This window comes from Amborella trichopoda, chromosome 2 (genome assembly GCF_054954075.1).
Source record: "Amborella trichopoda isolate Santa Cruz 75 chromosome 2, AtrichopodaSantaCruz75HAP2 v2.0, whole genome shotgun sequence".
Taxonomy (NCBI): Eukaryota; Viridiplantae; Streptophyta; class Magnoliopsida; order Amborellales; family Amborellaceae; genus Amborella; species Amborella trichopoda.
The window spans coordinates 14679494-14704437 of record NC_142337.1 but is presented as its reverse complement, the minus strand read 5'-3'; the positions used below and the strand labels follow the sequence as shown (position 1 = coordinate 14704437).

The 24944-nt window shown below is 36.4% G+C and overlaps 1 protein-coding gene across 2 annotated transcripts; it reads right to left on the bottom strand.

Annotated features, from left to right (window-relative positions):
• Positions 1-918: 918 nt before the first annotated feature.
• LOC18445036 (3-hydroxyacyl-CoA dehydrogenase family protein) lies at positions 919-22365 on the bottom strand. 2 transcript variants are annotated; one of them, XM_006855178.4, is made up of 5 exons: positions 22058-22365; positions 5088-5309; positions 3119-3231; positions 2537-2753; positions 919-1322 (listed from the first exon to the last, which is right to left on the bottom strand). In XM_006855178.4, the coding sequence occupies exons 1-5, from the start codon at positions 22241-22243 to the stop codon at positions 1170-1172; spliced, it is 891 nt and encodes a 296-aa protein (XP_006855240.1). In that variant the 5' UTR covers positions 22244-22365; the 3' UTR covers positions 919-1169. The 2 variants fall into 2 exon arrangements, with proteins under 2 accessions (XP_006855240.1, XP_088714275.1); XM_088858149.1 differs by lacking the exon at positions 5088-5309.
• Between the last annotated feature and the right edge of the window lie 2579 nt (positions 22366-24944).

The following is a 24944-nucleotide window of genomic DNA, read 5'->3' as shown; positions in this document are numbered from 1 at the left end:
ATAAAAACAAAATGTTATCTATAAAATGTTTTCACATGTTTTCTAGTGAAAATGTTTTCATGTGAAAATGTTTTCTAGAAAATATTTTCATATGAAAATGTTATCTATAAAATGTTTTCATATTAAACCGTTTTCAAATGAAAATGTTTTCGAAAAAACATTTTTCAAGTGAAAATATTTTCTAGAAAATGTGCTTTAAATCCCTTCAAAATCCCTAACAAACAAATGGGCTTTAAATTTGATCAACGCCTTTTGGAGAGTTGATCTATGATTCGACCAAGTTCTAAGCTCTATCCGACACCGTTTATAAATAGTCGGTTTGTAAATCAGCCCTATTTTTGGGCAAGTGGCTGCTTGAATGAGGCACCACTGCAATCTTGGGACTTTGAAACCCCGTATCTCAAGTATTCGGAATTGAAATGCCCTGATTTTTGGAGGGAGTCTTGGAGGCATCTCAAATTAAACTTCAGATAATTTTGACAGCGTTTGGACTGTGGATTATCTCCCTCATCCACGTCCATGTGATAGTTCAGTGTCACAATGGCATCCCAAGCTCATGATCTTTGATTGAGATATCAAATTCCACATATGTTGATCATTCTCTCAATTTCACCCTGGTTTGAGACTATTTCAATGGTCTCTAGAGCATTCCGGCAGTTCCACCATATATGGTCCCGTCCACCTGCTATACCGGTCAACCTTGCGCAGCTGAGGTCGTAGGGTTGCTGTAGTTCGGATTCCCTTGTACTCCCTACCTGTTTAAGGGTAATATGTTGTCCTGGTATCCATCACCAGGCCTCAATCCTATGTTACGATGAGACAACCACATTGTAACAGAGTCCATTGCTCCATATCTGTTTAGATTTGATTGGATGACATTTTGATACAAAATACACTCAAAACAAAGAGCAGCAAGCATTTTAGAAGATACAGAACAATAGTATCATTTGGTCCAAGACATCAAATGATGTTCTTTTATCTTGGGTAACTACAATGATCGCTCAGTTATCACCAAATAAACATACCAATTACCATTATCAATCATTTCTTCAAATGACAGCTCATTGTAGAGTTACTATTACAACCTTTATACAGAAACTACAAGGTGATGCATTCTGCAAATGCCCTTCCATGGAGATGGCACACCTAAGATTGTTGTACCAATTCTTCTAAATTCTAGGCTGAGGCGAGGTAGGTGATGATTTCATGCCATAGGAATACACCCCAACACCACATTTTTTTCCGAGACGTCCAGCATCTACATACTGTACAAGGAGAGGGCACGGGAGGTATTTACTGTCTCCAAGGCCAGAATGAAGAACCTTCATTATCAAAAGAATAGGACAAAAAAATTAGCCTCTAATTATTATAATTCTTATATTAATAACATATCTAACATTCTATATAGACTCCACGTATTATATGCTCTCTCTCTCTCTCTCTCTCTCTCTCTCTCTCTATATATATATATATATATATATATATATATATATATATATATATATATATATATATATATATATATATATATATATAGGTTGTATAAGGCCGAGGTTCTAAACAATCAAAGTAAAGTGCACCTTCAAATAGTGTCAAGAAATGCAGTTTCAATACTGGAAGTCTTTGTGATAGCCTTAAAATACATTTTCATCTCTAATTATAAAATTTAAAGCTTCAAAAATAGTGTAGATCGAGCAGATCTATGAGAACATGAAAATTTCAAAATTGACAGTCCAAAAATACAGTACAAGATGCACTATTTCCAAAACTTGAAATCCATTTTTTTTTCTTATGTCCATACATCTTGAGGTCGAGATGATCAATTTAAAGAAATTTGAGCGTCAAAATAACCTCTTCTAGTGAAATTTTTGAGGTGCACCCTATTATATTATATAAATAATGTGAATATATATATATATATATATATATATATATATATATATATATAGATAATGCACATTATTTATATCTAGTTTGGATGTCCAATATAAGAAGCTCATAATTAAAAAAACTTGCAAATACACTTGAAAGGTTTGAAGTTTTTTTTTCTTTAGATACAAATTTGTTTGGCTGTTTTAAAAGCTAGGTGCAGCTTAATTTTATCTGCGAGTTATGTTCATTCAGCTGCCTTACAAGAAATTTGATCACCATGTGACAATGGTTTTATGGTGGCTTTTTCCCATCAACAAAGAGGAGGGGAAAAGGAGATGATGAAGAAGGAGAGAGAGGAACATCGGCCGGACCGTTGAGGGGTGGCTGGAAATTAGAGAGAGTGGGGTACGAGAAAATGAGGATTTTCGCGGAGACTTTTACCTTGCCATCCAAATAACTCTCGCACATCCAAACTACAAGCGCTTTGCTGAGGTTTTAGCTCGCCATCAGAAATTCTTCTAGATTAGGGTATATCCAAACTAACATTTTGGCCTTTACTAGCTTATCGGCAAATGAATAATAAACAACTCCACAATCGTTGCTACTTCAAATTCATTTCAATGGATGAAACATATCTTACTGAAAAAAAGAAGAGCAAGAATACCTTCATTATCGATAGGCAGACATCTAGTCCAATGAAATCTGCCAGTTCTAAAGGTCCCATTGGATGGTTTGTTCCAAGCTTCATCCCAGTGTCAATGTCTTCCTTCGTAGCCACACCAGTATAGAGGGCAAAGAAGGCTTCATTTATCATGGGCATAAGGATTCGGTTAACAATGAACCCAGGGAAATCGAGCGAGCATATTATTGTTTTTCCTAGCCTGCAGGTGATTTTGATTGTCAGATTACCTCATTGGTTGAATGATCTGCATGTTTGAGTAAGAATCAACGATGTGAAAACTCGGTCTTGAGTACGGAACTGGGCAGGGCCCAAACCCAAGTCAGTAGGTCAGACTCATCTGAGTCTCCACAAGATAACTGAGTGTATTAAAGACTAACACAGTAACCTCAACTGTTGAAATTCAGCCAATTCTCGATATTTTCTATGGGACCCAGCACCCTTCCGCAAATGACTAACTCGTACAAGTCCAAGTTGGGCTCAATGAGTCTTAAATCATTGTTAATAATTTAAAAGTGTAGGAAACTTGGTTAGTTTGTTTGTGCTATAAGAACTAGGTAACTTCACCTTTTTGCTAGGGTTTTGACAATCGCAAAAACTTCATCAGATGTATCTGCCCCTCTGACAATCTCTACGAGCTTCATAATGGGAGGGGGATTCATAAAATGCATGCCAATAACCTGTGAGAAAAGCATATCTTAATCATTTTAGTGTAGGGATATGACAAATGGAAAATGGAAACAATAAAAGACTACTAACTGTGATTTCATCGGCTCTCAATAAGAAACTAAATAGAAGCTTTACTGTTTCCAATGAACAGATAAATTACAAAGCTTGCAGCTTCATGTTTCAGATCCCTGCACACTGAAAATGCGCTCAAAAGAACAGCCTGGAAAAGATTTACTGTAAGCTATATTGGTGCCTACCATCACCAGTTATGCCAAGCACTTGTTCAATGACAAAAATGATACATTCATCCGGGGTTTATTAACAGATCCACTTTCCAAGCTGGACCTCAGAAACATCCAATTTTAACAAATCCAATTTGCAAGATGGACCTCAAGAAACATCGAAAAACTTTACACTTCAACCTAAAGGTATCACCAGATAAACTCGCGGGATGAAGCATGCTCTTGCCCAGATATTTGTCTGTGTCACCATCAATGTGTATCGGAAGGAACAAAATCATTTCTATTGCTGCATATACATGACATTATGACCAATTACATTTTAACTATTTGTTTACGAAATAGCCTAAGAACTGTGGGGGGCATCCATAAGCATTAGTGACAGGGCATTTCTGTTAGCTCTCCTATTGTTTGGCTGAATAATACATGGGTTAGGTTGTCTCACAATTTCATCTTAGGATGAAAAGTCTCTCTTGTGTACATGCACCATCAGGTTTACGAAAAGGACCATTTCAGAAAATAGGACGAGGAATTATATCTAATCATTACATAAAATAAGGGAAGCTAGTCTATTACACAAATGGAATTTTAGCCGTGCTTCCATTTGTGCAGGGTACAGGGAAGTTGGTCTTCTCTTAACCATTCTGTAAGCAGAGTTCACAACTTTAGCACAAGAGATTCTAGATATCCCATACTCTCACCACAACACTTTTGTGTACCATTTTTTTTTGTACAGTGAATTTTTACTGTATATGGATGAAGTTCTATGGGAAATGTTTCCCAGAATATTCTTGTTATCATCAAGAAGGTGAGAGATAAAAATCCCCTCACATGGATGCTGCCATGGACCTTTACATGCACCAGGGTGCAAAATAGCAGATTCACAAAATTATGTTGGTGGTGGTGTTGCTGATGATGATGGCAATGGTGATGCTTAGAAGTAGTGCTAGGGGCAAACACATATACAGATTCATGGAAAACAACGCCACGCTCCCAGCAAAATGATTTTCTACTTTTTGTACAGCCAGTATTATATTGGTTGGTTTTGTATTATCATAGTTTTGAAAGGGGACATTCCCACAAAAATTGGAAACAAAAGGAAAGGAAATATTGATTGCTCAAATACATCCCTAAAAGGGATATAAAGAACATTTTAGTCATACTCCCTTCACTGTTTGGTGGAGAGACAAGTCCTTAAATACTACTGCAATTATAAGACGAACATAATTCATCGGCGAAGGTAAATTCTAAAAAGATTGCATTATCATCACCAATATTCTGAATGGATTTGTAATAAAGGGGTATGTCACTAGCTGTGTCAAACAAGTCAGTATTTTCTCTTATAAAATAGGGTGCTCAAATTTCACACTGATAATTTGAGGCTCAGTAAATCATCATCATCGTCAGAGCCTTTTCCCAACTATTAAAGGTCCGCATGAGACTCAATAAATATTTGTCCAAAATCTTTCAAAGCGGGTATGTATGCTAATTCTCCCAGAGAGGGAGCTCAAGGGGAACGGATTGCCCGTTACAAGGATGTCATCTTTAGCGGAAAGAAAGCCTATATGTATTTGATGAAGCATGCCACGTGGCATAAAAAGATATAATAATAGTATATGCACATATACCTGTCTAGGTCTGCGAGTTGTGGTGGCCAGACGAGTAATGGAGATTGAACTAGTATTTGATGCCAAAATAGCAGAATCTTTTACGATCCTGTCCAGTTGAGAAAATAGTTCCTTCTTAGAACCTTCAGACTCCACAATAGCCTCAATAATAATGTCTGCAGAGTGAAGGTCTCGCAAGTCTGTTGAACATTTAAGCCTCATGATGGCATCATCAGCCATTGCCTGAAGCCTCAAAAAATTCAGGTAAGCTTCATAAAGATGAAAACCATAACATGTCCAATTCATTAATACATAAATTGCCATAACAAAAGAGGGAACTCTTCATTGGCAAACAACACAATCAGATAGTTGATTTTCTTGGATATGTAAGCAGATATTGCTTAGAAAAAACATAAAAAACTGGAAAAAAAAAAAAAAAGTACAGGCAACTTTTTGGAAATGAACATTGATGAGTCATCCACGTAGCATTGCAGGCAACACATTCTTGAACGGTCAAAAACTTGATTGCTTGAAAATGCTGACAGATAATTGAAGTCATTTACGTGATAGATTGGATGAAAAGCATTTTTAAAAGTTTGAGCTTTCCCCATTTAATAAAACCAAAATGTCTATCTATCACTTGATGTTAATCAGACCTAGCATTTTGGATATGATGGACTCAAAACAGCAGTCGCACATTATCTTAACCAAAACGTCTTATAAAAGTTGAAATGCTAGTTCTAATAATAGACAAACTCTGAACACGGCTCCAAAGCCACACCCTAATCCAGTTATAATTTAAACAAACAAATCAGTATCGGTTTTTCTATAAATGAATTTTTAAAAAATAATTTTTTATAATTTAAAATAAGTTTTTTATTTTAATAACTTGTTTTTTATAGTTCTATAAGCCAATGCCCTTGTGCTTCAGTGTGGCCGTTGGTTAAAACATATTGCTAAAGTGATTTTCCTAGGATGAAATTACAAAACATGGATTCAAAGCATAAATATTTTTTTAAAAAAAAAATCAATGCTGACTTATAGAAGACCTAGATCCAACATCCATCAAATGGACAAACTGCATTTACTGAAAATGACAGACTCACTTTCTCCCTTTCTATGCAAAACGCATTTTGCTTTTTTATTTTATCAGCATGTGCAAAATTTGGCTCAAACAAACAAGCCCTTATAGCTACAATGAGCTTATGCTACAATATAAGCCCGAAAACTTATAGAATCATTGTGTGTGTGCGTGTAGGATGCAGCTTATAGAAGGCGTCAACCTTAAATATTCAAAGTAAGGTGCACCTCCAAACCCTATTGGAAGATGCAGTTTTGATGCCGCATACTTTTACAATGGCCTGAAAATCTATTTCCACCCCTAATTGTGAAATTCAGAGCTCCAAAAATAGTGCAGAGCGGATCTATAAATATTTTTAGAACATGGACAGTCCAAATAATGTGTTAAAAGATGCACTTATTTTAGGATTTCAAATCCTTTTTTTTTAGCCCCAACATGCATATATCTCAAGTTCAAGATGATCAATTGGAGGGTTTTCCAGTGTCGAAACAATTTTCGAGATGCGTTTTTGGAGTCCACCTTACAATTATAGTATAAGTTTAGACACCTTATATAAACTTTTTCTACACAACCAAACACAGAGGGAGCAAAATCCACAACCCTATAAGAGAGGAGGAGAGAAAGAGAGAAAGAAATTACATATTTTAGAGAGAGAAATAAGCAAACATCACATTTAGAGAGAGAGAGAGAGAGAGAGAGAGAGAGACCATGACAATAAGAGTGTACCATATAAATATAAAAAAGTAGTAGAGATAGGATTGTAACAAACATGCTATGACTTAGAGAGAGGGAGAGGGAGAATGAAAAGAGAGACAACATGACCCAGAGAGAGATACCACAAGTCCAAGAGAGATAGTAAGAACAAGAGAGAGAGAGAGAGAAACACCAAGAGGAAGAAATAACATCACTTTAGGAGAGAAAGATGAAGAGAAAGAAAATTACATGACTTATACAGAGAGAGAGAGCGATAGACAGAGAAAGCACAATAACGAAAGGGACAGAAAGATAAGAGTTACATGACTTAGGTAGGGAGAGACCAAAAAACCAAGAGAGAGAGACTGAGAAAGAGACCAAGAGTGAGAGAACCACTAAAGAGAAAATCGCTTTAAGAATGAGAGTGAGGATAGAGACACAGCCATAATAAAGCGCTGCCATATAAGTCCCTTGGTCACTACCTCACATTTTCTTTTCGATTCTCATATCGCTTCATTAATGAATCAGTGTGATTCCTAGAATCTAACCCGACATTAGAAATTTTGCCCATGCTTCATGCTTTTGCTTCACATAATACTTCTTTCATTTTATTCTTTGTCTAGCAACTATTGTTTAGGTCTTGCAATTCAGTGCTAGTTTGCCCCAAATGTGTCAGTGGATATTAATATGACTCCAGATAAATGAGAGGAGCCAGAGAAACTAACAAAGGGAACAAATCCACCCCAGATCCATTTAGTTTTGCATATACTAATGGGTTTTAGAGGAGTTCCAAAGACCTTCAATCTCTATTTCATTTACATCAAATTGGAATACAGAACAAATACCATTAATTCAGGTCTCAAAGCAAATTACAGGTCTTAGAAAGAAAAATGAAAGGAAATGGAAAATATTAGCACCAAAGGGCATACGACACCACTTACACCTAGATATAATGTAGGAATGCTATCCACACTTTGCTTTTCTTCAACCTGGGCTTCAAATGAGTATTGATGTCCCATATGTACTCAAATAGGACAGATTCGGAGCCGCTGGTTGAGAGGTCAGTTGAACCTCAACATGAGTCTTCTCTTGAAAAGGGGTGGTAATCTAGGCCTAAAATCTGGGTAGGATCTGAAGTTTGCAAGTGTGCATCGTCTCAGCTTAATCTGGGTAGGATCTGAAGTTTGCAAGTGTGCATCGTCTCTTGGGTGACTGCCAGCGTGTTGTTATTGTAGCGGGATACCTGACTGCTTGTCTAGGATGTATTGTTCTTTCAACTGCCGGTTTGATCTCAATGTATTGATAGGAAAACATTTTACTTCCGTCATGGCAAGTTTGGAAGGAACTAGCTCATGGCCGAACCACCAGTTGTGGTAGGCGAGGAGAGTATCATGTTTCCTTGAGCCTTGATGAGGACTTGACTGCTGGTCTTGATATTGGACAGGAACGAGGCTTCGTAACGATCGAAGTGGGTGAAGGACTGGGCTTGATCTCTGCCCTTATCGCCAGTCCTGATGACTGAAATATCTTCGGTCCAAAAGGGGGCTTAATGACCCCCTTATGACTGCCATGTTTAGGCGTAAGGGGATTTGACTCATGTAGATGTCCAGCCACTATCCTAGTAGGCTCAAGCAAGCTAGACTCTTGACGATGTCTGGCTGCAGTCCATGAAGTATTACAAATAAGCTCGAGCCAGCTAGACTCATGATGATGTCTGGTTACCATTCTTGAAGTATTACGAATAGGCTCGAGCGAGCTAGAATCATGATGATGTCTGGCGGTCGTCCTTGAAATTTAGATGGAACAGGAAGCAAAAGATCAATCAGCAACATACCTGTCACTAGATTGAACTAAGCAGAGATGAGGCCCGTGATGAGTTGGCAACCTGATGCTGCATGTTTGGCTCATATGGAGGAGGTGCGGCTGCTTAATGTGACGGCTTGTGGCATGCATTTCTTTGGATATTGATGCCAAGGATGTGTAGCACCCTGATCAACTTTACACATAAGATTTGAACCATGAGGATCTGAGGACAGGGCTCATCTCTCTCCTAGAAGAGTTCGTTTTAAATAACCTCAACCCTGACTCATCTGAGAGCTGGATGGCCTGAACACTTCAGTTCGACCATCCGAGCAGGGGTCTTTCTCGGAGCACCATTCATCGCACATTGATGGACAGCCACAACTCCTCTTCGGCTTTAGAAACGAATGGCGATGGTTTTGGGTTGCTGAGCCTGCAGATAAGTAAAGGTGATAGTGGTTGGGCTGCCATGCATAGCTTGCTCAATATTGAGGACCAGCTGATATGCGGGATTGTCCTTGGCTTAACAAATTTCAAGTTCCTTGATTTATATGGCATGCATGCTGTCTTGAAATCTTTGAGTGTAAGAGTGTGCAACATAGCGGGCCATTTTGCTGATGAGCATGCCATAGGTCCTGCCACTAGTCTCCATGGAACCGCAATTCACCATAAAAAATGGTACAAACATGTGTAAAAACATAACCGAACTGATCATTTAGTTCAGACCAGTGTTCAAAAACTTGATGACCCGATCCGGAATCAGGCGATCCGGATCGGGTATCAGCTGGAGAATCCCGAATCTGATAATAAATCAGGATCCGAACGTGTCCCTAATGTAAATCGCGTGTCATGATGTCATGAATCGTATCATGACATCATGAATCAGACACGTCATCAGTTTTTTTTAGTAAAAACATACACGTCACTGGTTTTAATAGCCATATTTTTTGAAAGTCAAGAATTTTTTCAATTTAAAAAATAGGGAAGTCACACCCCAACTTCTGGGCACGTGTTCAAAACCTCGAGTAGATTGCATATGCATGTATGGCATATGCTCATAAGGCCATGCACATCTAAGGTTTTTATAGAGGCTTTGCCATTGTAAACGGGATGATGTGGGACTTTTTTCGTTGCATATGCATGCGTGGCTTATGCTCATAAGGCCATGCACATCTAAGGTTTTTATAGGTTTTTATAGAGGCTTTGCCATTGTAAGCAGGATGATGTGGGACTTTTTTCCCTCGCATTAAATGTAGCTCCTACGCATCTCCAATACCCATTCTCCCCTTCGATAATAGTGTAGCTCGCACTAATGCTCCCCCTAAATTAATAGTGTAGCTTGCATTAATTCTCCCCCTAATAAATTAATAAAACGTAGCTTGCATTAAGGGCAAATCACAACCTATTATACAGCATACTTTGGAATTATAAATATTAACAATATTATTGATTAATATGATCATAAATTTAAAGTCAATTCAAATAATTTCAATTTTAATATAGTTATCTATAGTTGGACCTCTATTGTGAAATTTTAATTATGTGAATATGATCACATCAAAATTACGTTAATATTATGATGTTGATACATTTTAGGGTGTTTTGAGTAATTAATTTTAAATTATATGTTCTTGAGACACGCAATATAATAATACAATTTTTCTATTATCTTGTAATTATAGTCAATTCTATTGTCAATTTATAATTATTATGAAAAAAATAACATGCATTTTTCAATTTTATTGTCAATTTTTAATACAATAAAATGTATGTTGTTAATAAATAAATAAATTATTCTTGATAGTTGACAAATAAAATGTATGTTGTATTCTTCTTTCTCTCAGTATAAGAATACATGTTTTTTCTATTTTCTTGTAATTATATTCAATTACATGTCATGAATGTATAATTACTATGCAAAAAAAAACTTGTATTTTTAAATTTTATTGTCAGTTTTTTAATGCAATAAAATGTATGCTGTTGATAAATAATTAAATTATTCTTGATAGTTGGTACATAAAATGTATGTTGTTTTCTTCTTTCTCTCAATATAAGAATATATGTTTTTTCAATCGAGAGAATACAATGAGATAAACAACGTGATGACGAGCAAGAACGAAGCCACCTTTCTTTTTGGTATTAGGTTTTTTTTGTTGTTGTGTGCTCCATTTGGACTTTGTATTTCGATCCTTGATTATTATAGGCTCTTTTTTTCAGTAATATGAATGAATGGTTAACATAATAGACATCTTGACAGGAAAACAACGTCTCAGACTCTCAGTACTCACTAAGTTTTAGAAAGTAATGGAAGTACATAATGCACCACTCCTAATTTCTTTAGAAACTAAAAGGAACACTATATTTAGAAATTTATTGGGAGTTTTTGAAAAAAATTTGGGACAAATATTGCTGATCTGGCCGATTCTCCGAACCGATCCACCGACACGGGTATGGGTGTGACCAATTCAGGTCACCTATCCGTTTTTTCAAACACTGGTTGAGAGAGGGCTTCCCTTCAAGTAGGATGATGGTATAGAGAGAAAACACTAGATTAGACTAGACTCTATCCTAGATGAAGGGTAAACTCCTCCCCAATAGAGCCCCTAGGAATTTGTTTGCCCCAAATGTATCAGTGGATATGATTATGACTCGAGATATATGAGAGGGACAAGAGAAACTAACAAAGGGAACAAATTCACCCTAGATCCATATATTGGGAAAAAGGGGTTTTGTGTATACTAATGGTTTCAGAGTTCCAGAGACTTTCAATCTCTGTTTCATGTACATCAAATCAGTTTACAGATTTAAACACCCTTGATTCAGGCCTAGAAGCATAATATAGAACTCAAAAAGAAATATACAAAGAAATGGAAAATATCAATACCAAAGAGACCCCTATAATTGGATATAATCAATGGTTTAAAAAACGGATCGGTGACCCGGATCGGGCTTTCAAAAAACCGATTCGGATCAGCGAATCGGCGATCCGGATAGGGAATCGGGTGAATCGGTCAGAATAAAGCTTAAAAAAAATCCAAAAAAATTATTAAAATTCATTATAAATATTGTTTTTTAGGAATTCAATAAGAAATGAGGGTACTCTATTAAGAATTTTCATGTTTTTGAATAAATATGCGAATATTGATATGTTCTTTCCCTACATGAACCGCCATTCAGCATTTAATTTACGTCACACAAAAGGATAAACATATAATTATCATGGAATAAGTATATCAACATACATGGACTACAATAAAGCATAAAATTAGTAACATATGATCTAAAAATAAAATGATAGACGACGTTATTGTTCTTCTTGGTCACGCTGGTGCCATTGATTGAATTCGTTTAATAATTCATTGATTCGATCTAAAAACGAATCATCGATATTAGCAGACGTCTGACTATTCTCAAATCCCTAAGTGTTAGTGTTTTGTTGTGTTCCCAATCTAAAATCCCCGAAGATTGTCTATCCTTCATGCTCACCTGCACTGTCGTGCTCATCCCTACACTGTTGTTATTGGGACTCGATATGTGAATAATATGGCTGGGATAGGGTGGCCTCAGAATCATCATCTCTCTCATTTTCCCTTTGAATAATATGGATTAAAAAAAAAAATAACAAATTTTCAAAAAAATCGATCATGGATTATAAAAAAAAATCACAAATTTTCAAAAAATTCTATCATGGATTACAAAAAAAAATTTGATCATGGATTAAAAAAAAAAAATCACAAATTTTCCAAAAATTCTATCATGGATTACAAAAAAAAATTCGATCATGGATTAAAAAAAAAAAATCACAAATTTTCAAAAAATTCAATCATGGATTACAAAAAATTCGATCATGGATTACATAAAATTCGATCATGGATTACATAAAATTCGATCATGGATTACAAAAAAAAACAAACAAAAAAAAACAAAAAATTCAATCGTGGATTACAATAAAAGAAAAAAACAATTCGATCATGGATTACAAAAAATTCAATCATGGATTACAAAAAACTCTATCATGGGTTTCAAAAAAAGCAAAAAACAAAAAATTCAATCATTGATTACAAAAAAAAAAACAAACATTTCGATCATGGATTACAAAAAAAAAACAAACATTTCGATCATGTATTACAAAACATTCGATCATGGATTACAAAAAATTCTATCATGGGTTACAAAAACAAAAAAAAAAAACAAAAAATTCGATCATGGATTACAAGAAAAAAAAACAAACATTTTGATCATGGATTACAAAAAATTCGATCATGGATTATAAAAAATTCTATCATGGGTTACAAAAAAACAAAAAATTCGATCATGGATTACAAAAAAACAAAAACAATTCGATCATGGATTACAAAAAAATCGATCAAGTATTACAAAAAAATCTATCATGGACTACAACAAAAAAAAAAAAAATTCCGTACGGGACTCGCCGATTCACTGTTCGGACTCGCCGATTCCGTACAGTGAATCGGCGAGTCACTGTACAAAATCGTCCGGTTCTCTCTAGAACCGGACGATTTCCGATTTTTTAGCCGATACGATCCACTTTTTGCGGTTTCCGAGTCGAACCGGGCGAGTCCGGTTCGACTCGGCGTTTTTTAAAACACTGGATATAATGCAGGAATGTTGTTTACACTTTGCCTTCCTTCAAATTGGGCTTAGGGGTGGCAACGGGTCGGTTATGGGCCGGGTACTGTTGGACTCAGACCCGAACCCAAAAGAGTGCATATGTACCTGGACCCGGACCCGGACCTAGTCCCGCCAGATTCAAAATCATCAGACCCATACCCGTACCCGAGAGAGGCCTTTGGACCGGGGACCCGAATTCATACCCAACCTCAAACTTTGCCTCTGTACCCGCTGGACCCGTACCGAAGACCTTTGTCTCCAAGACTTTAGTAGAAAGAACATTGTCGTCAATCTTTGCCATTGTATTTCTCTCTTCCTCTCCACTCACTCTTCTCCCTCCTTGAAATTGAATTCTAGGGAGAGAAAGAGAGGATTTGCCCTTTTTTTTTTAGTATTTGAGGATTTATAGTTTGGGTTCTTGGTTTTGAAGAAAGAAAGAGAGACAATGATTTGCCCATCTAATAACCCATAAAGTGTCGATCTAATAACCCATCGTTTTGAAGAAGCGTTCTGCAGTGGAGTTCATGGTTTTATGGTTTTGAAGAAGCATTTTGTAGTGGAGTTCGTCGAAGGCTTCGAAAACAGCGTCCCAAGACAGTGATCAGGTCAAGAATCCACCCCTTCAAGTCCCATCACAAAACTCCTTATAGATTGAGAGAATTCTCAATTTTAGTGATCAAGGATTGTCCTGGCTCATCCTAGCAGATCAATTTGTGCTTGGCAGCCAGTGGACACAAGCATTATCTCTATGTATAGATGAGGCGTCAACTCATCTCCAAATGAACTGAAACTCTAGGAAGAGGGTTACCATGCCTCTATATGATTTCCTAGAAGTTCCAAGTCAAACCCAAATATTATGAAGGGACCTGTGCTAGGGCCATATCCTGGCAATCAGTGAGCTTGAAGATGTAAATGATGTCCAAATTGTACGAAAATTGGATGAGAGGCGTATTAGAGCTCAATATGCTTTATCTGCAAGGTTTCACGACATTCAAATATCAATTGATGAGGTTCCGCATGCATCAGCCTCCAAAGCCCCTGTTGTGAAAAAATGATCCTCAAGATGTATCAAATATTATCCAAACTTCCCCAGATTTTGTGGAGAGGCATATAAGGCCTTGGAAATACTGGTCCCTCAGTTTGGTCTCGATCTGAGATCATTTGATAGTCTTTGCATATTGACCAATCATTAAGATACATATGGTGACCGGCTATCAAGCTTTCATGGCAAACCCTGACATTATCATCCTTCATTTATGATGTTTGAGTATGGTTTCTAGATATCTCAAAATATTCCAATCTCATTAGTATCATATGCAAGGCAAACATCAGCCAAGCTCATATGTGCTTAGCAGCCATTGTATTTTGTTTGTTTCATCCTTTGAGATTATGCACCTCCCTTCACCTTAAATCCCTTGAGGGTATTTGATCCTTGAATGAGAGTCCAAGAACAAACACAAATAATGTCTTAGGGTTATTGATACGAAGGAGATTTGGGATTGAGAGATGGAAATTAGAAGGAGATAGAATGAAAGTGCATAGACAGAGAAAGAGAGAGCTTGGTTCTTAGCTAATTCTAAAAAGAGAACAATAGCTACAAACTATGGCTACATTTTCATGGAGAGGTTGTAGTAAGAGAGAGAGAGAGAGAGATAGTCATTCTAGTGAGAGAAATATCATTATAGTGAGAGAGGTGGTCGTTCTATAAAACAAGAGAAAGAGAGAGAAAGAGAGAGAGAGAGAGAGTGAGAGAGAGTTTGGTCAGGGTTTGCTTAAAAAGAGAGAACCCATTCATTATAGCAAGAAAGAGAGGTCATCAAGAGTTAGGCCTACATTTTCTTTGAGAGAGGCCGTCAGAGTCTTCTTTTCTTCCACACCTTTTCCCTTTTCTTTTCACTGCTACTTTGAAATATAACTAATTTGTGAAATTACTTTTCTATCAAGCTTGCAACTTCCTCTTTAGAAAATTTGGAACTTAAAGCTACAATCTAACAATTTCCCAACTTTAAAATTCTTCTCTGTCCAATTATCAGTTTAAATGATTCCATCGTTTCCTCTCTCCAACCATGAGCCAAGACATCAAACTTATCCATCAATCTATCATATCCAACCAACCAAACCCTAGAGAGAAAGAACCCTACCTGATAGTTTAAGTGAGGGAGAGCGAAGAGAGGGGTCCTCATTTCAATATAAAGACACAAACCCCCATAAATAAAACAATCAAGTATTTATCACAGTAACCACCCTTTCAATGAACCAATCAAAACCCAGTGAAACAAACCCCCTATGATCCCAAATCACAGCTCTCTTTCTATACCAAAAGCTTGCTGAAATTGAAAACATGTATTTCTCTAACTACCCCACAAAAGAAGATCGCAGACGACTTTTGACAGATGTGCAACATTGCCAATTGCCGCTTTGAATCAGTCCTATGGGTACAGGAATCCCTAGTCTAAATATCTCAAACTAATGATACCCTATCTCCTAGAAAAATGAACTTGAGACAGTTTTTCTCTTTAAGAGCCCCCTTTTTATGCATAATATCAAACATGGGCTCAACAATTCATGTGCATAACTTCAAGAAGCAGCATTGTCGACACTCTTGGATAAATCATCATATACTTCAAGGACATGTATCAGGAATGGGACAAATAGAAGACCTTCAATTTGCCTCATCCTTACAGCCAATGTTCTAGATTCACAACCTCCCCTGATCCATTATTTTTTTCTTGAAAACCAATTGTCACTATTGAACACATTGCTTAAATAAAGGTTTTCCACATCACACCACACATGTGAATCTTCTAGATCCAAAACTTCCGAACTGTCCAAATAAATAAGCTTTACATCATTACTCTTGCACGTGCATGCAATAGAATGCTAGATCAACCCCAAACCCCCATGTATTCTCTGAAATTACGGAAGTATTATGAAATAAGAAAATGCCATGTACGTTTTGCTGTCTCCCATTTTAAGTTGATTCTTCATTTTTCATGCCAAATTCCCAATACAAGATCCCAATACTCAATGGAGTACACTTCGGAGACCTTCATAAGAATTCAATGAGAAGGACTTTAAGAATCATATATTCCAAAATTAGTCAAATCTCATCCATTCACTAGATAAAAGATCATATCAACCTCATCAATAAATGGTTGGCGCACTCTCTAAACTTAATGTTTTATAAAAAAACTCTAAACTTAATGCAGTTATACATTCAAGATCCATTAAAAGGAAGTAGTAGAAAATCCCAAATGATGAAGGCCATCAAGGGATGAGATCAATAAAAACTGACTTGAAATCAGGGATTTTATACCCCTTCCACTGGGCATGTTAGCTGTTGCTGTAGTGTAAACTGGGCTCCTCAAAGCAGCAAGCTACACATCTTGACCACTCTAGGTAATATGTATCACCACAAATGTCAACTTCCCAACAAGGCATTCAATTAGAAATAATTCAAATACGCTGAATGGGACATTTGATTTAATTGCCAGTTTGACACCATTCACATAATTATTCTAGTTGCTTCTTCCAAGTCATAGACCCCATTCCATTCAGATACCAAAAGAAATGGACAGATTCATGTAAGATATAGCACGCAGCAGGATATTCGAAGTTTAGAATTAAGATCCTAGATCCTCAAGAACTAATAAGCATATCAATTCTAAAGGATTGTTCACTGGATGATTAGTTCAAATGTGGGAAAGTCCTTTGCCGTGGTGGTTCTCTGCATCAGCAACGCTTCCACTGACCAATTTGGATACATTTTTGCAAAGAATCTCTTCATGTATCACATAATGCCCCATTTCTTCCAACACTTAAGTGCATGAGGCTGCATTCAGTGTAAGGTGACAGGCTGCATTTATGTGCCCATCGTAATATGTCTGACAATCTTTTATTCTTTCTCCACCTAAATACTTTGCCCGCACCCAGAAAAGTGTCACAATTTCTTCAAATTGTTGCGGATTTTGGGAACCATGTTCTATGAATTGTGACCACACATTTCTTCATGAACTAATACTAGTATGGATCCCAAGAAAAAGGAAACAGATGAATGAAAATAGAATTCATCATGTTGGTTATGGGAGAAGAGAGACTAGAAGACATCTGAAAATTGCAGTTACATCAATATATCACAAACTACATATTGTTTTGAGCCAGTGGTAGACTCGGCTGAGTTAATTGGATTGGAATCCTTGCCAAGCCAACTATAAGGGAACAACTCGGGCCATTCAATATATATATATATATATGTGTGTGTGTGTGTGTGTGTGTGTGTGTGTGTGTGTGTGTGTGTGTGTGTGCGTGTGCGTGTGAAAGCAAGGCATAAAAATTATATATGTAATTTGGATTTTTTACAATGATTTATGAGTTTTTCTTGTCATATGCTCTATTTTTATATTTTCCTTTCTTTTTTTTTTTTAAATGTCTCCAATCATAAAACATTTTTTTTCTAAATTTATGTCATATATATTTTTATGAGGGTTTTTGGACTTCTTATGTTGTATTTGGTTTTGTTTCACGTTTACAATTTTTATTTTGTTTTCAACAATTTTTTATTTTTTATTTTATTTTTTTGGGGACTTTGGGCTCTTTACACTACTCGGCTAAGTCAGTCTACTCAGACTCAGTCAAGTAACTTCCCTCAAGCCAAGCGCGTCCAAGGCCCAAGCTAAGTTTAGAAATATTCTTTTGAGCTAAAATGTTGTGTACATCATCTACCCTCAAGTTTCTTTCAGTATTTAAAATCTCACTGCAATTCAATGTACCATCATCAAGAACCATCTTGTACAATTTCCAATATTTTGTTGCCTGCCAAACAGTTAGATTGAGAACAACTTCGAGTTTAGAGTGAGGTAATAGCACTGCTGCCATGGGACAGCCCATGTTCCTTCCAGGGTCTCAGGCCCACATCGAGGAAGGTTATAGGCAAAACCTATCTGGACTTTAAGGTCAATGCTCCCTCTCTATCCTGCGATTAACCAAGTATAGTGAACAAGAGTTCTCCGAGCAGACCCCAAAATACATCCCTCCTTGGCATTAGTCCTGCTGTAAAGTGGGTTTGCGAAACAGTTATGTAACTTCTAGGAGGTCTCTTTTCCTTTTCTATTGGTCCTAGAGGCAAGAGACACATTGTCCGCATTGCTCCTTACAAGAGACGTTTGGCCCCATCATGCTTCGGGCAAGTGACAACTGACCAATACATCCTGCCTCTTGTCATACTAGTAGTCATTGATGTTCCTTCCTAATGGCATAACCAGTTCTGAACCAGCCACCTTTCTCAGAGGTTTTCTTCTTCTGAGAACTAAAGTTCAAGGCATTGAAGTACTTGGCTTGGCAATAGAACCTTTCTCTGAGGGTGATCCTTCTGTGGGAGCTTCTGCTGTGGGGCCTTCTTCTATAGGAGCTTCCGCTGTGGAAGCTTCTTCCGTGGGAGTTTCTTCTGTGGGAGTTTCCGCTATCAGAATGCCCTCTTCTTAGGGAGTGCTACTACTGTGTGAGTGCTTCACTTCTTCTAGGCAAAGTACAAGTTAGTGAAACAAACTTCGACCCTTTTTATCTAAGCTGGCTGCTGTCAGAACTTTTTCCACAATTACATATGAAACTAAGTCAAATGAAAATTATATTTTACACAAGGAAAACAAGTGTGTTTTTTTTAGATCTTTCACCAAGAGGATGTACATATCTTATTTTCAGCCAAGGCATCTCGAACCCTTACCCAAAACCAGCATCTAATAGTTAAGGTCAAAACACCATCCTCTCCTTAGCTATAGATTTCCATGTTCAGACTTCAGAGACATGAGGACCACAAGTGCTTCCTCAGCCTAGGCAAGTCATGAAGTACATAGTGGCCCCCCCTCAAATGTTGGCTGGATATATGTTCTACTTAGCCACCAGGCAATGAGCCTGGCTCATTAGGTATGTCCAGTCATGCAGGGTCGTGGCTGTTCCTTGAAATATGCTAACACATGAAGCAAGTAAGCCAAATGCACTCATGTAGCAAGCAGGTCAAATGGTCGTGCATAGGCATAGTCACCAAAGCCCTATCTAGTGATGCCAAATAATTAGAAAACTTAGTCAGATATTGTCCATTTACAAGGTAAAAAAATCAAATCAGCCTTATCAATAAATAGTTGACATACTCTCAAAACTTAATTTTGTTATACATTCCACAGTAGTTAACTTACAAGGAAGTGGTCCATAATCTCATATGACAAAAAAAAAAGGACTAGATTTGAAAACTGAACCAAATTAGGGAATTTACACCTCTTCCACTGAGCAAGTAAATGATGGTGTTAAGTGGGTTTCTCCGAGTAGCAAGCTACATCTTGATGCCTCCATTTATCACCATAAATCTCAACTTCCCAACAAGGCATTCAATTAGCCACAGGGCAAATAGGCCAGCTGGGACCTTCAATCCAATTGACAGATTGAGACCATTCATGAAATTATTCCAGGTGCCGCTTTCAAGTCATAGGCTGCATTCCATCCAATGTCAGAAAGTTTTCACTAAATGGGATGGTACATGTAACATATAGCATGCAGCAGATAGCATAGTTATCAAGACCGGCCTGTAACACCTAATCTAACCAGAGCCTAATCTGATCAGTGCCTTGGCTAGTTCAGTCTAAAGCAAAGTTTGATTGAAAACCAGTCAAAAAATAGTGTTTGACCAGTTTCTACCGGTCAGACTGTCCAGTTTTGACCAATTCAACCAGTTAACAAAGTTGAAAAAGTTTTTCTAATGTATTTTATATTTTGAACTATTATCTTATAATTTTAAAAATCTAGTTCAATTGGTTCAACCAGCAATTGAACTGGTTCAACAGACCAGACTCCACACTGGTTCAGTGGCCGATCCGATCCTAATAACTATGATTAAAAGTATAGAACTAGAACTAAGATCTAATGACCCTCAAGGAAAAATATGGATATCCATTGTGAAGGATATTGTTCACTAGATCATTAGCACATAAATATGTAAGTCCTCATCATTGAGGATGTCCTCATTATTGATGCCTCCGCTAATCAATTTGCAAACAACTTTACAGCTTTGCATAGAATCTCTCCATGAGTCGCACATCGCCCCACTCTCTTCATCAGGCTGCATTTAGTGTGAAGTGACTGGCGGGGTGCATGTACGTGCCCATAGTAATATTTCTGACATTCTTCCAGTACCTACATAGTCTGCTTGTACACAAAAAAGGGTTACAGTCTCTACATATTGTCGTTGATTTTGTGCACAATATTCTCTCAACTGTGACCAAAAATTCCTTGACAAACCCATACTAGTATGGACAGCAAATAAAAAGAAAGAAAAATAAAAATTCATCAAGCCAAATGCTCTCATGCAGCAAGCAGGCCAAATGCTACAGGGAGGTATGGTAACGAGCGGCAATCTTTCTATCTCATTTTAGTATTCTAGATTTTTTAAGTTTCTACTCTTCCATGGAATCAGGTTTTCTCCATCCGAGTCATGGGGAATGGAGCAACTGCTTCACCAGACCCAAGCAAGATTCTGTGGGATTATATGCTAGAGAAATGTTCCAGCACCAATTTTTATAATTGGAAGGGGAAGCTGGTTTCACAGGAACAATGATTACTTTGATTAAAGAGCAACTGCTTCACCAGACCCAAGCAAGACTCTGCGGGATTATATGCTAGAGAAATGTTCCAGCACCAATTTTTACAATTGGAAGGGGAAGCTGGTTTCACAGGAACAAGGATTACTTTGATTAAAGCTACAATGACAGACACACAAATACTTCTTGTTTAGATCTAGGCAGCAGCAGCAGCAAGTGGATTGAAACTTCTATTGTAGAGTGGGTACAGATGAAAGAGATAAGCGCTCATCTAGATTGAAATTGAACCGAATTTTTAATCCCTATCAGAAAGTAAGCTCTTTGGATTTTTTGGCTAAGTAAGCTGACAATGTGATTTATTGATGACGAAAGGTAAATATAAAAACACATATACCTTTGATTGTCTCCATCAAATAGAGTACGATAGATCATCATAAAATTCTCCAGGTATCCCACCTCTATAGCAAATAACTTGAAAACCCAAATCACAACCAAACCCAATTTAAAACATATTCTCTGAAATCACATATTGACTCACTCTGTTCGTTCACTGTACACCGTGAACTGCTAATGAAAGGAAAGAGATGAAATACGACTCGCTGCCTACACTGGCGCACCAGTACAAATTCTGGAACTTGCCTCTCTCTGCCTACAATGGCGCACTAGTACTTGCCTCTCTCAAGCAAGTGGTTTTCTTAGGCTTTCCACTAAAAAAAAAGCTCTCGCTTCGCAGTTAGTCTTGTTACGCTTAACAACACCACTCGTATGCTTAGCTCATTGGTTGCTGAGAACCCAAAAAGGGCCCCAAATCACAACCAATTTAAAGCATATTCTCTGAAATCACATATTGACTTATTCAATGTTCTGGAACTCAATTAGAGTTGCAACGCAAAAACCTCTATTCCTTTAATCCACTGGCACAAATAATTTTTCACTCTTCTTAGCGAAGGATCCAATGGAACATAAAAACCATAAAAAAGGATATCTCGCACATAAACAAAGGAACAAAATATATTGAAATAAGTCAAAAGCAATGTAGATGATAAAATGATAACATGGTCACTGCATCAAAGAGAATGAAAAATTGGGCCCCCCAAACAAATAACTGCTATAGCAGCCATGAACATGAAGAGAGAGAGAGAGAGAGAGAGATTGAAGAAGCAGCCATGAACATGATGAGAGAGAGATTGAAGAAGGCGTACCTGAGAAAGTTGGCCTTTGCTGACAAATCGGTTAATGGAAGATTGGATGTTATGAAGGCCTCTCTGCAAAGCTGAAGAATCGGAGTCAAGAAGAATGACGTCAAACCCACAAGTAGCAGCGATCTGAGCTATGCCAGACCCCATCTGCCCACCTCCTACCACCCCCACCCTCTTAATTTCCTCCATTGATAACTCTCTGTCTCACTCCCTCTCTTCCCAAAAACTCGACTGTTTCTCTCTCTCTCTCTGCTGGATATCTCTGTCAATGCCCTCCCTCTCTCTTTCTCTCTCTCTCCAAGTCCCGAACCAGCAAAAATGGCCTGCAACGTTCATTTGTGACAGTGGTGTGTCGCCGCGACGACTCGAGCAGGGCTAGCAAGCACGACCGGGAACGGAAATCGGCGTAACCGGAAGCTGTCCAGCCTGGGCTACAAAGAGTTTTTAAAAAAATTAAAAACAAATCTCAAAACAATTCAAAAGATACGAAAAGTATATATAAAATATAGTTAAATTAAAAGGGTGCGGTTTACATAGAGCCTAGGCTCTAAACAATTAAATTAGATCCTACCTTCAAATAGTATCGAGAAATATGGTTTCAATACTATAAATCTTTTTGATAGCCTTAAGAATATTTTCATTTTTATTTATAAAGTTTAAAGCTTCAAAAATATTGTAGATCGAGAAATTTATGAAAATCTTGAAAATTGACGATCCAAATATTTGTTGCAAAATATATTATTTTCAAAACATGAAATCCATTTTTTTTCTCCTGTCCCTGCATCTTGATCTTGAACTGATCAATTTGAGGATATTTGGACATCAAAACAACTTCTTGTAGTGAATTTTTGAGGTAGGCTCTAATTCGATTTTTTAGAGCCTCAGCTCTATATAAACTTTTCCCTAAATAAAATACATCTGTATGAATAATGAAAATTTTGATTCGTAGGGATATTTTAGAAATAATCCAAAAAAATGAAAAAATATAAAAAAATTATTTATGGCCAAAATACTTCTCAGTATTTTTAAAAAATATTAAAAAAACCCATGACAAACCATTTTTCTTTTTCCTTTTGTTTTTGCTTGAGCACCTAATCGTTTTTTTCAAGTTCATGGCTTGAGCACCCTAATCGGCCATGGCCTGTGCCCGGTTCTGAGTAACCGGGCCGGGTCCAAATCAACCCGATTGAATTTGTAAACACTTCAAGTTCAATTCCTTCACAATTAAAACAAGGAGATATAGTAGAATGAACCCAAAAAAAGTATTTTATAACAGAGGGTGAAGTTTGCATAAGGTTGCAACTTTAAACAATCAAAGTAAGGTGTACCTCCAAATGTTATCATAAGATATAATTTTGGTGTACAAATGCTTAAGATGGCTTGAGAATCTATTATCTTCTCTAATTATAAATTTTTAAACTTCAAAAATAGTTCGAATCAAGTGAATCAATAAACACATTAAAATATTGAAAATCGACAATCAATATAATGTGTTGTGAAACATACTATCTTTGGACCTCAAAATCTTTTTTTTTTCATATCCATATATGTCGATGTTGAGATGATAAATTAAAATATTTTCCAATATCAAAATAACCTTTTCCAATAAATTTTTTTAAGTCCACCTTAGTTGCATGGTTTAAGGTTGCAATTTTATATAAACTTTTTCTTTTAAAAAAAGGGTATGATTCGATAAGACTGAGACTCTAAACAAACACAATAAGGAACTCCTTTAAATAGTATCTATAAATATTGTTGCAATATTAAAAATCTCTATAATGGCTTTCAATTTTATTTTTATTTATTATATTAAAATTTAAAGCTTCAAAAAAGTATAGATCAAGCATATCTATAAATATACAAAAATCTTGAGAATTGACGAGCTAAACAATGCATTACAATGTGCACTATTTTGATAATGGAGTTGGGGTTGTGGTGGTAGCTTCACTTATGCCCCAACTAACGTGCAGGCTTCCATTCTCATCTAACGCATTAAAAAACCACTAACGATTTAAAAAACAGGTAGGGGCTCATCCTCCCCACTGAATTACTAAAAAAAAATGTATACTATTTTCAAGGTTTGAAGCCTATTTTTTTACATCCATAATGTATTATAACAATCACTTGCACATAATACTTGCACACAACACTCACACATAACGCTTGAACAAAACATTTGTGCATAACACTTGTTCATAACAGTTGCGCATAGCACCTGCATAACACTTGCACATAACACTTACATATAACATTACATTATCTAAGATTTATGCTACAAATATTACAAATTAAATACAAAAGTATGTAAAACTTACAGTTTCATAAATATTACAATTAAATGCAGAAATATCTTTGGGAATATTATAGAAATATCAAATTTTTTCAAATAATCATTTTTCAAGAAAAATGAAGCTACTTACACATAAAACTTACAATATCTAAAATTCATAATAATAAACATAAATATTACAATTTTATTGAAAAATAAAATACCATAATTTATTGTAATCTAAAATTCATAACCATAAACGAAATGTCACAATTTTATTAAAAGCAGAATTACTAATTTTCAAATAATTATTTTTTAGGAAAGTGAGATCACTTACACTTAAAAATGATGAATATAAATATCATAATTTTATTAAAAATGGAATATTTTTCATAAGAATAAAATCACTTACACATAAAACTTACAGTATTGGCAATATTACAATTGAATGCAGAAATATTAGTTTTTCAGTTGTGATTTTATAGGAAAATGAAGCCACTTACGCATATGTCTCTTTGAGATGAGAGATAAATTAAAATACTCAGTTTGATTTTCAAGTCGACCGTAGATCCTTTTATCATCTTGCATATCCCTTCAAGTAGACCGCAGATCCCTTTATCA